At 38.9% G+C, this 17,307-nt stretch overlaps 1 protein-coding gene across 1 annotated transcript; it reads right to left on the reverse strand.

Moving 5' to 3' along the window:
• Nucleotides 1-6,016: 6,016 nt before the first annotated feature.
• On the reverse strand, nucleotides 6,017-12,754 carry entpd5a (ectonucleoside triphosphate diphosphohydrolase 5a). Its single transcript, XM_053632779.1, has 13 exons — nucleotides 12,472-12,754; nucleotides 11,580-11,659; nucleotides 11,025-11,168; nucleotides 10,485-10,560; nucleotides 9,634-9,669; nucleotides 9,104-9,192; nucleotides 8,889-8,968; nucleotides 8,735-8,796; nucleotides 8,518-8,619; nucleotides 7,590-7,733; nucleotides 7,431-7,487; nucleotides 6,311-6,426; nucleotides 6,017-6,100 (listed from the first exon to the last, which is right to left on the reverse strand). Exons 1-13 carry the CDS (start codon nucleotides 12,752-12,754, stop codon nucleotides 6,017-6,019), a joined length of 1,353 nt encoding a protein of 450 aa, XP_053488754.1.
• Between the last annotated feature and the right edge of the window lie 4,553 nt (nucleotides 12,755-17,307).

A 17,307-nucleotide genomic window follows, 5' to 3' on the forward strand; every position in this document is an offset into this window, starting at 1 on the left:
CTTTAATTCATTTGGGGTTTTCTGTAATCAACACAGGACCAGAATTATACATACAGGGTCAAAAATATACATACATACACAAATGCCCATTAATGTGCCAAGACCAAGGCCTCTTAATTTCCGGTTAGTGATCATGATTGACTATGGCAGCTTCTCTGTTCCAACATAAAAAGGGTTTGTTTGACAGTACCCATTGGATTGACCAACACACGGTACTATTCTGTAGGAAATTTCAAGGAGTACAGTGCAGATCTGAAAAAGAGGATGGTGGATTTACACAAGTCAGGCATGTCTCTTTGAGCCATTTCTAAACAGTTGCAGATTCCAAGATTATCAGTTCAAACAATTGTATGTAAGTACAAGTTATTGAGAAGTGTAACCACTTACACTTCCAAGGTCCCTGGAAGAAGACCCAAACTGTCACCCTCAGCTGAGAGGAAATTGGTTCGGATGGTCAGGGAAAAACCCAGGAACCACCAAGGCACAGGCCTGCCATGAACTCGAAGCTGCTGGAACATCAGTGTCACTGCCTACAGTCAAGCGAGTTTTACATTGCCATGGATTGAAAGGCTGCCGTCCAAGAAAGAAGCCCCTGCTCCAAAATCGACACCTTCAAGCCCGTGTAAAGTTTGCAGCTGACCATATGAACAAAGAAAAAGCCTTCTGGAGGAAAGTTTTATTGTCATATTAGAAAAGATTGAGTTCTTTGCTCACAATGACCACAGGTATGTTTGGAGGAGTAAAGAACACTGTACCAACTGTTAAGCATGGTGGTGGTAGCAGTATGCTCTGAGGCTGTTTTGCTGTCAGAGGAACTGGTGCATTGCACAAAGTAGATGGAATAATGAAGAAGGAGGACTTGCCTTATAATTGTTCAGCATAATCTCAAACCATTAGCCAGACTGTTGAAACTTGGACACAATTGGGTGTTCCAGCAGGACAATGACACATCAAAGCTGGTTGTGGAATGGATAAAGCAGGCTAACATTAAGCTTTTGGAATGGCCTTCCCAAAATCCTGATCGCAGCCCTATCGAAAATTTGAGGACTGTGATTAAAAGTCCAGTCAGGGCCAGGAAACCAACAAATGTCAATGAACTTTGCCAATTCTGCCAAGGAAGGCCATCAAATATCCAACCAGAATTCTGCCAGAAGCTGGTGGATGGCTACCAAAAGTGTCTGCTCGAGGTGAAACTTGCTAAGGGATATTCAGCTAAATATTACATGTGCTATATGTATAATTTTGACCTTGTGTTGACTACACAAAACCCCAAATAAATTAAAACTTGTGAACTATATTCTTGTTTTTGATTTTTATTAAAGATGTATATTGTCCAATCATTCTGCCCCAGAAAAAGAACCGTTCAAAGAAATTACTGGGAAAAAGCCCAATTTTGCCGTGACATTCATGTTCATGATCAGTGTATGTAAACGCCCGACCGCAACTGTATAACGTCCATATTTGGTTGAATAAAGCCATAAAATGTCAATCCTAATCTCAAATTCTAACAGGACTGCTTTCATGAAGACAACACCTAGGAAGAATATAAAGGAAAAGTACACAAAGTGTTGGCTTGGCGGTTAAGGCTCTGGGTTACTGTTCGGAAGGTTAGGGGTTCAAGCCCCAGCACTGCCAAGCTGCCACTGTTGGGCCCTTGAGCAGGGCCCTTGAGCAAGGCCCTTAACCCTCTCTGCTCCAGGGGTGCTGTATCATGGCAGACCCTGTGCTCTGACCCCAGCTTCCTGACATGCTGGGGTATGTGAAGAAAATAATTTCACTATGTATATGTGACCAATGAAGACTCATTATTATTATTATCATGATTAACACTTGGACTGCGATACTGAAGTGGCTTTAAAACAGTTTTTATCAAATCAAAAAAGAAAAGCATATATTAGCCTTTATTTTAAAACATATCATCCTAAGTAGGAACCAGACTGGCTTCCTATCAAAATTGCACACTATATCTTTTCTCTCCATGCCCTTATTAACATAACTGTCAAACATTTGAAGAAAACAAAAAAAAACTTTGACGTGACAGTAGCTATACAGTGAACATTGAACAGAATTCTGCAGACAACAGTGTGGGATGAAACAAGTCTGCTATTTAACTTTATTCAGTAGCTTCATTACTAAACTAAACTTAGTGCAGGAAGAGCATGACGCCCTGTTCTTCCTCTGTATCATATTAATTTAAGTTCCTGCTGTGTGCAAATGACTTAGTGCCACTCCATCCCAACACAGTTTAATTACAGTACATCCTACATAAACACTACCAGACATGGTTTTCAGAAAAGAAACAAACAAAAAAAAAAAACTGAAACAAAGATCACTTTGCCCTGCATAGCAGACTTGATCTGAGAACATCTTAAACTTATAATGGGTTAACTTGCAGGGAAATTTGGTGTGGCTGTAAACACTGTCACTGAAAAAGAATGCAGAGTCTTGTACACAATTAAATCAGACTTTGGCAATACATCAGTACCCATTACAGTCTGCACAGAATATTATGTTTATATCCACCTGAGAAATGTGAAGAAGTAATCACGAAATTCCTAACAAACATTTAAACAGACAAATTAAGTTAGGTGACCATTTTAACAAGAATAGCAAGGAGAATCATAAATAATAAAATGAACAAAAGAAATATTATAATGCAAACAATGTTATTTAAAAAGGAAATAAAATTATTCAGATCAATTTCACGTCCATCATTTACCAAATTTGGTTGATTTGGCCTCACCCTTCCAGGGTTGGGGGTTCCTGTGTGTGTGCAGTTTGTATGTTCTCCCTGTGCTTTGGGGGCTTCCTCTAAGCATTCCGCTTTCCTCCCTCAGTCCAAAGACATGCATTTTAGGCTGATTGGCATTTCCAAATTGTCCGTAGTGTGTGAATGGGTATGTGAATGTGTCGCCTGCGATGGGTTGGGTCCTCGTCCCAGGTGTCCCCCGCCTAGTGCCCCGAGTTCCCTGGGAAAGGCTTCAGAGTGCCAGTGACCCTGTGTATCTACAGAAAATGGATGGACGGTTTGTTTTGGCTATGTGAGGTATCCCTCAGGACTCTGTACTTGTTCCATTCCTTTTCACAGTTTAAATACTTCTGCTTGGTTATATTACCATATTTTTTCTCTAATTAGTCCCAAATCTTTAATATCTGAGCATTCAGACCTCTGATTGTGACAGATTTGGAATGTATTCAAAATTCAGCTGCTAGAAGTAAATGTCTCATGTTTCTACCCTAGCTCTCTGGAATGTTAGTTCCCTCCCTAAATTAACATGCCTGATCTGTGTTAATCAATGCCTTTAAGGAAGACCTGAACTTGGCTAGGACCAAACTTGCACTATCAGCCCACTTTTTCCATTTGTTTATCCAACTCTAATCATATTTAATAAAAAATCCTCCTGTTCACTTGCATAGCCTTAAATGACTATGCTCCAGGTTAAGAAGTTGAACTGTTCATCCCATACACACATTAGTTAAGATCATCTGCTGCCAGTGAATGGTCTTTCTTTTATGAGTGGCCATTCCTCCAGTGCAGTGCTGCCTAATCTTTAGAATTCATCTCCATTAAATCTGATCCCTTGTCTGGATCACATATTATACCACAGCTCAGAACCCATCTTACATTGGTACACTAAGCACTTGCTCTCTCTGCTATATAACTTCTGATTCTGTTTCTCCCACTTCTATAGATACCTTATCCCATTGCTTTTAGGATTAATATGTTAAAATGATCAAATTATTTAATTTTGGATATGACCTTGAGGTTGAGAATTATAATATAATTATGATTAAACCTCCTTATATGTTTCATTATATGTAAGAATGCAGTGCACTTTGTTATAATCCCCTCAAAGACATCTGATAAATATTATAGAATGTTCAACTGAAATGAAGCTTAGAAGCTCATTAAATTATAATTCTGGGACTATGAAAGTAGTTCACAATTGGCAGTGTATTCAGTTTGTAGAAATAAATAATCCAATTTCTTGTTAGCTTTTTGCTGAACAATTCATGATGACCATTGTTTTCTTTTCTTTTGCTTTGCCAGTGTTTATTGAACAATTATGCTGATAAAATACACCAGCCCCGTGAAGATTTGCGAATCTCTGAAGACTTACTGTAGTTATTTTCTAGTTGTAAATAAACTCAAAACCCAGTGATTTCATCTAAATTACAAACCATGTATATATGTATGTTGTACATATAAACAGAAATTAGTTTGAGCTGCTGGTGGTGTTTGCATGGTTGTAAATTGTTTGTCTCTGTGGCTCAGAAAACCACATATTTTATAGACAAAGCTTCATAAGTTCATTGAGTTCTTAAATAAAAACATTTGTAGATTCCCTGCAAAATTTCAAGTGGACCAGGAATGCAGCCTTGAGGCACTCCTTATAGATCACAGTTTGCATGAAGAGGTTTTACTCTATGATCTACCAGCGCAAGAGAACTATTAAGCATGATTAATTTTTTTTTTAGAAACAATCCACAAATATACCATGTCATGTAACTACAAGGTTAAAAGCCTTTAACAATGAGTGTTTGTTTATTTTTTTATTCACACGGTACATAATCGACAATGACTGAAACAGGTTAAAGCATATTTATAGCATCTGTTGTGTTTAGCAGAGAGTATTAAGGATAATCATTAACATTTTTCATATAACTTATGCACATGATCATATCAGTTATTTCTGTCACAAAATAATTATGAATAATAATCCTATTGATGATTAGTTGATATATACAGTCATGGGTAATGTGTATATACATAGGCATGTTAAAAGTAGCAATGGTCATGACTAGAATACATACAAATGAATAACAATGTTGAATATGCACTGTTGTGCATTTAAGTAACAATATCTATATATAATAAATATTTATATTTATACAATAATTCACAAAAGATACTTTGCATATTAAGTGCATTGAGCCAAAAGCCTTTTTGTTTTGTTTTTTGTTTTTTTAAAACACACATTCCCACAGAGGTGTTCATGTTCTATGCTGGGGTACCTGTAATGTGGCTAATGCAAACAGTGTTCTAACATCACTAGATGACTGGGTAATTTAGGTAGAAACCTGAGTTCATATGAGTAGACAAATCAGTAATGCTTTCACAATTGGGCAAGTTTCACAATATCTCAAGTTTATACTTACATGTCCAAAATATCTGCAAGATTTCTGTTGTAGCACTAGATGTTCCAGTCCAACATTTAAAGTTAAAGCTTCTCAACATACGAACAGACATACATAAATACACACGTACATTAATTCATACAACAGCATTCATGCACTTGACCAAATTCAGTGATGAGGTGATTGTACACTTGTATCCATCTCAACCTGTTTTCCACCAATAATTACAAACATAAACAACAGTAAATAAACTGCTACAACTAAACTATTTGTGCTGTGAGAGGGTTTAGTATTTTTAGAATTTGTACTGCAATATGATTTAAAAAGTTTTACAGATTGGATCCATTTATTTTTAGTAACGTTTAAACACATGACTGGCGATTACTAACAGATCGTTAATGCACAGAAACTGATCATTCTTACTGGGACTTCCAATTCATTTCCATAATCCCCCCCCCACCCCCGCAAAAAAATTCTGTACACAGCACAAGGCGAGGTCCTTAAAAAGCTGTGAATGGTTGTATTAAATCTCACTACCCATCACAAACTCAAAGACTGCCAAAATAGACAGGCAGCGCCTCAGGTGAGACGAAAGAAGGAGAGAGAAAAAAAATGTAAACGCCCCAAGTTACAAAAATAAACTACTCCTGGGTTAAGCATACAGTAGGAATATGAGGTTGGCCTGGCCATTTTTACAGAAATACAGGTCATTTCGTTGCGGAAAGAACGCTCTAGGTGTTTGAATGGTAGGGAAGGAGAAGAGCACGGCTACAGTGCAGGGCTGCTTGAAGCTCAGTGAGGAGTGTGAGGCGTAGGCGAGGTTCCTCACTCTGACCCTGTGTTTACCCACCCAGTGGCACCAAAAAGTCTGCGGGCTTTAGTGAATGTTCAGGTTGTGAAAGTAATCAAAAGTGGCCCCTAAGGCCCAGCTCGTTTCAACATTGTTCACCTTTTTAGCAAGCTGTAGGAGATAAACGGACAGAAGACACAGAATTAGCATTAAATTGCTCAAACTGCCTAATTTTCTGCAGTTCATAAACCATAAATAGAAATATACTGTATTCATTTTTTACCAAGTCACAACTACACTTTAAACTACCGTCTAATTTGCATTTTTATACAGTAAGAAAGTTGCTGAGTCATCATAAACACCTGAGAGTGAAATACCCACCTGCAGAACAGTGTTGTCCTTGAAGCCAAATCCCTCTTTCAGAAGGACAGTGATATAGGTCATATCCATGCACAAGAAAGGGCTGATGGGACGGTATTTAGTCATCTTGTTGCAAACTTAACAAAAGAGGGAAAAGGATACATTTTATATTGTAATCTATGTCTATTAAATAAAATATTCATCAATGGATTAATCACAGAAAACAAAATAGGCAGTCATTTTTCATTTACGTTTAGAAAGCTACACACTCTCCAAGCAGCATAAGTTATTGCGAAGAATTACGCAACACACCAAAATACTAATGGAAGTCACGTTTGCCTGTCTGCCACAACACTGCGAAATAGAGGCACGTACAATGTTGACCGTTTTTTCTCGAGCTGAGGTGTAAGATAGATTGTTTCATGGCTTAGGTTGCGCATGTTATAAAGAGGTGGCAAGCCGCAAGGGGCAAGTTGTGACAGGTTGCCAAGTGTTCTTGTATGGGGTACATCATTAAGTCATAGCTCCTCTTGTTAGACATCTGGCAACGAGTGCATGACAGTCAAAGAGGAGGAGGAGAAAGAGGAGGTCCACCATGTGCCAAAAGTAGCTTGTCAGGAACTACACGACAGTGTTCTCACTACACAAATAAAAGCCTTAGATAAAATACCCACTCATTTGCGCTCAAGATAAATCTAGCACTTCAGTGATATTTATTATTTGACAGATTCTCGGTAGTAAGCCAAAGACTATAAATCAATCTCAGGAGTCAGGCGCTTTTTTTGGAAGGCTGACTTTCATGTAATATTCAACGTCCCAGTGTTTGCAGTAGCATACATTACGATATTATTATTACAATAGCTAGGCCATTATTCGGAGGGCACTAAAATATGCCACGGTACAGTAGTGGGCTGTGCAGATACAGAAGTAGTAGAACACACAGGGTCAGGTATTTGTGTGGGAGAGGGACAGGGTGTGTTTATGCGGTGGCAAAGCGGTTATTTTGTGAAGGTTGTGCGATTGTCGGGAGTCTCAAATGCAAATAAGCACTGAGAGTTTATATTTGTACAGTGTGTACGGTAAGGCTTTGACCTGAATGTGCCTGGGAGGGAAGGAAAACTTCCAAAGGCTGGCGTCTTACCTTCCTTGGCTTTCTTCTTGAAATCTCTGACCTCCACAACACCGCCTCTGGAGCCATCTAAGACAGAGACAGAAAAAGAACAAATCGGCTACAGAAATTCTCCTAAAATTCTCGTCAGTTTCACTGTGGTCTAAATGAACAAAAGCAGCAGTCTATTACCAATAAGGCCAGACTCCACAGCTCTGTCATAGTAATAGGAGAAGGCATAGAAGACACTGTTTCCCTTGACTTCATAGGGCTGGTGTATGATCCCTTTCACTACATGCATCACTTCATGGTAGCACAGTTTATATCCTGCATAACCTGTGGAGGCAAGATCCAATGAGATGTGATGTACTTTTTAAATGACCCATTTCTCAGAAGATGCATGTCATGTAACCATTCAGTGGGTGCATTTTATATGTTGCCAAATACAAAAAAACAAGGCAATGACACAAGGCAAAATACAATACTACAAAATGACCTTTGATTTAAGAGGTCCTACCTCAGAAGCTAAAAATAGACTTGCTACATACTTAATTAAGCTAGGAGTATGGGCTCATTGAGCAGAAGCCATGTGCTGACAGAGTCTACACTTTGAGCAGAAGCCAAGTTTGTTAGCGATTTCATATTATGAAATTGGGAGTGGTCATGATAAAGCTGCAAGCTATGTAAAACGGAAAATACCAAGCATGTGACCTAACCAGTATCCCTTGGCTACATGACTGCGGTAAGGGAGGGTTATATCATTTGAGGACTCAACTAACAATTTTCTCTTCACTTAAATACAATGTTTGCAGTATTATTATTGTTCAAACGCCTGAGAGGTGGACAATTACACGGAACTGGCAAAACCCTGAATATGCTGTTTGGCTCCTCAATTACACAATTACACCCTCACTAAAATGCTGTCAAATTAATGTCTTAAACTCAATTTTGCTCAGCCTTGTGTAATGGGTTACTCATATCAATAACATTTTTGGAACTGAATAATTACTTGATAATAGATCGTTATCTCTTCTGAGACCTGGGATTGACATTGATTCTTTTTTTCTGTTGTGGAATTTGGGGGAAAAGAAGAAAAGCAGGTTGCTTCTTAAGCTCTTACCATCTGGGATTCCACTGACTTTGTAGGTGATCCCACTAAAGGTCCAATCTTCTCTGAACTTCTTAGGTAGGCAAGAACTTGTGAAAACCTTGTAGTCAAGACCTGGAGGATACACATGTTGGTACGGTATTGTAACCATCAATGGATCCTGATCCTGAAAGATTAATGTTTGAATATAAATGTGTTGATTATCTAAAGGAGCATCAGGAACCATTACCATCTGCTCCAAGCGCACCGAGAGTCGCCAGTCGGGCTGCAACAAGTCCATTTCCAAGGTAACTAGATAAGGAAATAACGTTGGTATATAGATGAATTTTTCAGTTCTAGTTCTATCAATACAACATAGAACAAGTTTTGCACCAGTAAAATACCTGTGGGTGTAAAGCTCGTAAGTAGTGTTGAACATGTTGACGCGTGCAATGTAATCGTGAGGAGCATTCTGCACTGTTTTCTGCAGAGGAAAAAAAGATAATTATGAGGATGTGCCTATATATATATATATATATATATATATATATATATATATATATATATATATATATATATATATATAATTTCTGTCATAATCTGTTGATCATAGGCAAACCTTTGATTTTGGGAGAAATGTGATCTGGGTTGAACCTCCACCCAGATCCAAGATTCCTACAGTTTTTCTGGTATTGGCATACAAGTGACCTATAACAGGAGTATGGCAAAATTATATAAAGGATGCAATTTAAAGATCACAACATTATAGGCAGATGTAAGGTTTATCATGACCTTTGGTACTGTTCAATTATGGCCATATTTTAATAAAACAACACAAGAGCTCATTCTGTCTAAGGCAGACAATAAAGGCATATTAGAAATAGTTAGGAGAGCTTAAGTCATAGTTTATGGGTATCTGTCTTTTTTTTAAGCTATATAAATCACTCATTCTATGGGAGTTTTCCCCCAAAGTGAGAACTGTGGCTGTCAGAGGCGGATTGTAGAAGCTGAGTCATGGGCAGTACAGCAGAGAGGAGACACCATTAGTTTATCTCTCTAAAAAATTCACTGAGACTCCACACCGACCACAGACCACCAGCCACCATCCACCTCTGACACCACCTTAGCAAAACATGAGCAATACTTAACCTGTCAGGAAATTCACTGTAACCCAGGCCAGCACTCCTGTAGAGCAAGAGAGACAATCCATGGGATTATAATATATACTGATGTTGTCGGGTTGTTGGTTTTTTTGTTGTTGTTGTTTTGTTTTTTTTACAGAATTAGTCATCTGGGCAAATATCACTTGACAGGTTCACCACTTTTAATACACTGAACTAAGTATCAGCCCCTTTTAACATGACTTTTGTACTAGAACAAAGCGTCTTCTAGTATGAACTGCTTTGAATAATCCTCTTAAACATTAATTTCAAGAAAGCAGTAACAGTTTATTACTTGAAAGTTGAAGTTACCAAGGTATGATTTCTTTATTCTGGCAGCCTACGCCCTATTTTGGGATACGGGGCCACCACTGAGTCATTGCCATAACTTTGCCACCTGCTATTAGTGGTTTTAGGCTCTGCCAGATAGCTCAGACGGATTTTAAGTACATGCACTGCATGTTTCTTCATTAAGGTCAAATCTTATTTCATAAAGAGTGTCCTGATTTCTTGGCCATCAGGGTTCAGCCCAGGTATTCAGACATGTCTGAGTGATATTACTCACAGCTCATAAAAGCAGGTAATGACTTGTACATCTGAGCTTGCAATAACAAAAAAAAAAAAAAAAGTGTAACGCTAAATTAAAAAAATAAGAAATTGTATTTAACAATACATGAAAAATTCATTAAGCTTTCAACATTAAAGAATATTGCCATGATGGGGCTTTCATATTTAAAATTACAGCATGGCATACAGTTAAGTATCTAGGGCTGCATTATTTTGGAGGAAAATAAAATAATGGCTAAATGGGAAAAGCAGTGAAAAATGAAGCCTTAATACCTTCATTTGTGCCATTCATGAGTGTGACACTGTTCTTTGGCACATAGAAAGGAGATTCGTCAAATACATGTTTCACCTGTGAACATAAAAATTTGAATAATAATTTCAGTCTTTAACACACAATGCAACTGCTGTACAGCTATAATCTCAAATGATTAACAATTTATTCAAATATACTCTGTATGAATAAATAAATAAATAAATAAACCTCATGCCAAATCCTTTTATCTGCAGGAAATGCAGTGAATCAATTGAAATTGTCTGTAACTGAGGGAATTTGAAACCATGTCTGTGGTTGCTGTGTTGGTAAAATAATTCAGAGGCCAGTTTAGCCCAATGTTCCAGACAGCCTCAAAACAGCTGTTTTTATGCAATAGCAGCCTCTATCCCTTTTTTCTTACTTTTTCTCTCCATCACACACACAATGTGGTTAACATCTCCCTGTCTTTGGCGGACTAGTTGGTTTCTCCACCAAACTGTCTGAGGAGAGGAGAGATGGGAGAAACAAATCAAGGCAGTGAAAAAGACAGCTTGCCTTACCTCATCCAACAGAGCTTGGGCTTTCTCCTTGGGCATCAACCGCAGGCCAGCGGTGGCTTTCAGTAACACGGGGGTCTGCCACCATTCCTCTTTGGGGATGGTCTTTTTAGCCACCTTCAGCAGCTGTCTGATGGTCTCTCCACCCTGAAGCAAACAATTTCACCAAGGTGAATCCACTGACCCTGAAGCAGTTAACAAATATCTTAACAACAGAAAATTGTTAACAAAATCTATCTACTGGACACAATCGTGGAAATAGAGGGCAGAATAATTACTGGCATATGGCAAATCAGCCTGTCCCATCCTGTGGTTAACACCAGATTGGAAAAGTACATATATCACTATGAAAATAACTGTGCTGTCACAGAGTAAAGCAATACTTTGGTGGAAAGTCTGGAATCCAAATTCTACTACTGACCATCTTATCATCATCAAGTGATTCATCAGTGGAAATAACAAAAATGTAATCTGGAATTTGATCTAAAACTGTGGTGGAAAAAGTGAGGTCTATTAGGTCTATCACGTAAAAATGTGATGAGAATGATATAGGCTTACCTCTTCAGGATTATCTCCATATGCTGACAGTCCAGGCTTCACTGCATTATACATTTCATTATCAAGCACTGGCAGCCCAGCTGTCAGAGACACACAGAGACAGATGACAGATGAAACAATTGGTTTAGAAGACCATTGGGTATCTACCGAAGTTAACTTCTTCAACTCATATACGTCAACTGTGCTTGTACTTAGACTTTTGGCCATTGTGTACTTTGTAAATGGCTATTGTAACCATAAAATTGTGACCACAACGTTTTTTCCAGACAGACAAATTACCGGTTCCTTCGGACTCAAAGTTTACATCATGACAGGTGATGCTATGTCTCAATATGAAGAACATTTTTAAAAATTACTTCTACCACTCATTTTGAACAGACTTCCTAATTTTGATGATTGAAACTGCTTCAGTGTCAAAACTGCAAACTCTTACACTTCTCTCTCTCTCTCTCTCTCTCTCACACACACACACACTTTCTCCGCCTGCAAAGCTCTCTTTCTCTTCCCACCCGAATGTTTCTATTTGCCTTAGCACCTTACAGTGAATAATCCTGCAGTAAACCCAGACACTGCAGAGAGACAGCACTGGGTTTTCTAGCACGGGAGAGAGAAAGCAAGAGAGACACGGTGAGAGAGGCAGAGTGTGAGAGAGAGAGAGAGAGAGGAGTCAACTGAGTTTACAAGGCAGGACTACACAGGATCATTCGGAGTTCATGCTGTAATGTTGTGCCCTGAAAATGGAGGTGACTGGACTGGAGCGATGGAGCCACTGCAGAAGAGAATATTAAAACAGCTAGAAGACTGACAAAGGCACTTACATGCTGCTAGGTTCAGATGTTCTGTATGGACTTATTAGCAGAGGTGAAAGGGAATAGAGAGAATACGCACTCACCTGGGTCCTTCTGAATGAACTTGTAGATGTGGATGCGGGTGCCAGTGCTGCCGGCGTCAAACATGATCCCATGAAAGGTGCGAGGCGGTAGTACCTCCGCCTCTGCTGGTACCTCTGGAGGCAGTAGGTTGTCCATGCTGGCATGGTGGTTGAATATGCGGTGGCGGTAATTGTACAAATGGCGGTTGTACAAGGGATGGTTGTAGTATGTTGCTTCAGCTGGGAAGTACCCAGCCAAAAGCCACATGGACACCACTGACAGAAGAAACATCTGCTGTGGCATGGTTTTTCTTTTGCACGGAAGTACTATCAACAACCAGAGATGGATTTCTTTCAAATTTGTTCTAATATCTCCTAAGCTGATTTCTAAAGGAGGAAAGTGTTTGAAGATGTGTTTTGCTCTTGTGGAGAAAGAAGCTGAGGAGCATGCAAATGCAGATGAAGGTCAGCAGATGAGGTGAGCAGCTGAAGAGAGGAGAAGAGCAGTAGCAGAGATAGAGAGAAAGAGAGGGGGGTGAAGACAGAGACACACTCAGGACTGGATGGTCTTCTGTTAACAGTATATAAAGACATAAGGGCTTGGCAGGGGGCCATGCCAAGCAACGCCATCCACCAATCCTGAGGCTTGCCATCTCAAGTCCTCCAGGAGCCATCCCCCACCATCCTCTTCCCCTCCCTTAAAAAAAAAAAAACAAAAAACAACTTGTGGAATACCTGCTACACAGCACAATTTCTTTTCCTCTTTCTCCTAAATAGCTGTAGCAACCCATGGCATCCTCATCTGAAGTGGCTTAAATGCAGCTAGAACGATTCCTATAAAGCTAAAAGAAGTATATATTAGGATTTCAAAACAGGTTAGACTACTAAGACTAGGAGCAGTGGTCTTAAAATACACTTTTATGGGTGTACTTAATTAAGACCTTTGGTCTTACTTACTACTTACAGTCAATCTTGTTACTTAACTACTATCTCTGTTGACAACCATTTCACCGTCCACTTGCAAACTTCAAATTACTTTAAGTCAGACTTTTCTGTATTTTTCCCTTATGTAGAGATAGTAGTAGTAGTAGTACAGACATAAATCTGCTACTAAAGAATCATAAATGACTTTACACAAAGCAACAGCAAATGAAGACAACTAATTTTCATTTTTCAGCTCATAAATTCTTAATGTGGAGCTTTTCTGTCATAAAGGAAGAACAAAGAAATGCAGACATTATCAAATTCATTGCGGGACTTTAAAATGAGGATATAAAATTGCACTATAAACATTAAAACAAGACAGCTTGGACAGATGCATGCATGCTTGTGAGTATTTGTTTGGAAATGGGGGTTACTTGTATTTTCTCATTTACCATCTCTTGATATTTTACTTTAATTCACTGCCTTCACTGAAGAGTGCGTGTAGGTTCTATACCAAGTGAACTTAAGGACCATTCAGAAGTAAAATAAAAAGTTATAGCTCTGTGTTTTGCTATTGGAATGTAAATGACCAAATTCTTATTTCTTCACTAAAATGCATAAAGTGATTTTCACAAAAAGAGAATTGAGAGGTGTATGAACACAGCCTAAGCATTAAACTGGTATAAGCAGTAAAAAGCATGTGAAAAATCATTTAACTCCCACTCATTGCTTCAACGACCACAGGATTTTCAGCAAGAGGAGAAAATATCTACAGGCTTGCTTAAAAAGAAGTATGAGAACTATGAGTGGTTAGACTCTCCTCTTTAGGTGGGTGGGGAAAAAAAAGAAAAAAAAAACAGTTTTAACCATCCTTGCAGTTCTCATAAGATTTTTCTTCATTTGCACTGAGCATGTGCAGATGTGAGACATTTGCATGCGAAGTGTTGCTGTGCAGTGCTTAAGGCAGAAGCGGCTATAGATGAAGACCTCATCTGAACCGTGGGGTTTTCTCCACCCCGTTCATATGAAATTCCACTGCCCAGGCACGAGCCGCATACACTGTTAAAAGAATTGTCTTGTGGAACTTGTACATAATTCAGCTCTGAAGAAGCTGGGCCACCACAAGCTTCCTCTTCTCTTCCTTGCAACAAATGAACGTGGTTCACCACACAGTGTGGCTTCAGATCGGCTCTCATCACTGCTGTGATGCGAGCACTGACTGAAGCAAGGGAAGAGCTGGAATGGACTGAGGAGGATCCCAGGCTGGTGTTTTAACATTTTGAGGTGGGAGGAGTGCCATGAAGAGGGCAGAAAAGGGAGAGAAGGAGGGGGAGCAAAGGTGGAGTTTGGCACTGTTTGCACTCCCATCATGCCATTCCTGTCCTGAGCCACTCAGCTCAAGCAGGGCAACTGTTCCAACGTTGTAATTTGGAACTAAAAATATAGCATTTTCTTTCCTCTTTCACTACTTTTTTTTTTTATTCTGTGGTACCCCATTATGGTCTTTTCTCCTTTGCCAAGCATGCATGCGCTGGACCTCTCATTGACTTCTGACAATTTAAGAGGACACTCCTGGTTGTGCCATAGTAACAACATTGTGTCCTATGAGCTCATTTAATTTAATAAGTGGCTGACTAACACTTGAGTGTCATGAAAATGTACTCACACTCTCTTGAACAAAGCCATTCTATCCTGTCTATACTGCATGACCCATAAAGAATCCCACGCAGTCCTCGATGGTGTGAGAATTATGTAAGCATTAAAATTTACCATGTGATACTAGACTGTACGCTCACCTTGTTTTCTGACACCGGCTTACTAAGAAGCATAGTTGTAATTACTGTATGTCTACACATCACTGCAGACAATTACTGACAAAGCATTTTGTGGATTCTCACATCTTAAATTGTGTTTACAGAGTGAAGCAAGGGAATTGCTACACATTATCTAACTGATGTGATGAAAAACGAGCTGGAATGATAGAAACAAAGCTTGAGAAGTTTAAAAACCTATTTAGGCATTACAGACTGACAAATATTTTGCCACGAAGAAAGAATCGCAATTTTAATAATTTGTTGCTCAGCTAGAAGCATCCTGTAATCTACATTGCAGTGAAAACACTACTTTAAATATTGAAAGAAATATGACTTCAATCAGAAGGAAAATGAAGAGTTTGGTGGGGTGGGGAAAAAAAATTCAGGCAAACCGACGTGCAAAACCTGTAATAAAGCCGCTGGCTTGAAAATGCATTTGTCATGTTTCAGTGTCACTGAACTTAAATGTGTTAACTGGAGCTATTATAGTTAGTAAATCATAACCTTAATGTTTTAATATCCACACTGATTACAGATTGTGGAAATTACTTAGCCACATCACTGCTGTCACAAAACAAATGACAGTGGATGGTAGCTCTTAAAGAATCAAATTAGAAATACAATGTTCGTTGAACCTCACAAAAAAGTGTAAGCCTATGTAATGTTCACATTGTAATAAAGCGCTACTATGTTATGGGTCATTATATGTTACTGTTCATCCTTGATTCAACGTGAAAATCCAAACAACATATAGTACATCCACCCTGCTTTATAAGTTGATCCTTCCCAAACCAGAAATCTATTATAAATATACTACATAGGCAGCCACAGAAATGCCAAGTTTGTGGGTGTCCTACCCAAGAACTCCCATTGAAGAGACCAAAACCTTGCAATTACAATTTTGGTGATAATGACAGCTTGAAAATGTTTACAGTTATGTCTATAGGGAGAAGGGGCTGGGGGGATGGGTCACTTTCATCTATCATAGCAATTAGCTTTAAATTTAGTTGCCTAATGGCATACATGGTGCTATTGCTACTGCCCCAATACATTTACAGTAGTTCCACCCAAACATTTTACCACATGTTCGTTTAGGTTTTTCTGCTTGTGGAATGTTGTATGGACATCTTCCAGTTACGTCAGAAATGAGCACAAGCACAGATTATCGAGTAGTCCGGAGGCTGGCCGGAAGAGTACAGGCATGTGAGGCCTGGCGGGGTGCTGCTGGACGGATTCAAAGCAATGTTCGGCTCTAAGTATATATTGTATTTTAGAGGGCTTGGCTTTCTGAGAATGCTAAATCAACTGCAATTTTGTTTTAACTTCTGTGGCTAGTCCACAGTTTATGTAATCATTCTTTATATTTCCATTTTACACAACGACTCAATCTATCACTTGACTGAGCAGAGTTCCTCTCAGGACATTGATGGGAGATTCACCCAGCTTGCTTGTATAAACCTCTTATCCACCAGCCTTTTTCAAATGAAACTATAGTTCTTTTCACTTTCAAAATCTTGCCAACATAACAGAAACAATCACATAGATGTAATACAAATTATAGAAATAATTCAGCATTGCTTCATGCCCTAATCTTCCTATATATGCTTTAGAAAATGGTATAAATCAAGATTAGATATCTCATTTCTTTTAATATTGGATAATATGAACATCCATTTATGTTATAAATACATCTATCCATTTTCCATACCGCTTATCCTACTCAGGGTTGAGGGGATCCTGGAATCTATCCCAGGGAACTCGGGGGACAACCTGGACGGGGTGCCAACCCATTGCAGGGCACAATCGCACACACACTGACACACTACGAATAATTTGAAAATGGCAGTTATGTCTTTGGATTTGAACCCACAATCACTCCTGGACCGTTCCAGGTTTTTGTGATCGCAGAAATGAACACAAAACGAAGCAAACTCCACAATATTCTGAGGAACTTGCAATTTTTCTAAATTACCGGAGATGTTCAGCAGATTTGGGCCAAGATGCATCGTGATGTCATCGCAACACGCATTCAGTCAAAGCCCTCTTCGATTCACGTGCATCGAATATCAATACAGCTAAAAGGTTTCATTTACCAACAAATATCACTACGAAAAATTAT

This window comes from Ictalurus furcatus, chromosome 9 (assembly GCF_023375685.1).
Source record: "Ictalurus furcatus strain D&B chromosome 9, Billie_1.0, whole genome shotgun sequence".
NCBI classification, from domain to species: domain Eukaryota; kingdom Metazoa; phylum Chordata; class Actinopteri; order Siluriformes; family Ictaluridae; genus Ictalurus; species Ictalurus furcatus.

Coding starts and splice junctions, on each gene's coding strand:
- entpd5a (XM_053632779.1), bottom strand. CDS start 12,754: ATGCCACAGCAGATGTTTCTTCTGTCAGTGGTGTCCATGTGGCTTTTG. Junction 8,969..9,103: donor CATTTCTCCCAAAATCAAAG/GTTTGCCTATGA, acceptor TTTCCTCTGCAG/AAAACAGTGCAGAATGCTCC. Junction 6,427..7,430: donor CAAGAAGAAAGCCAAGGAAG/GTAAGACGCCAG, acceptor TCTTTTGTTAAG/TTTGCAACAAGATGACTAAA.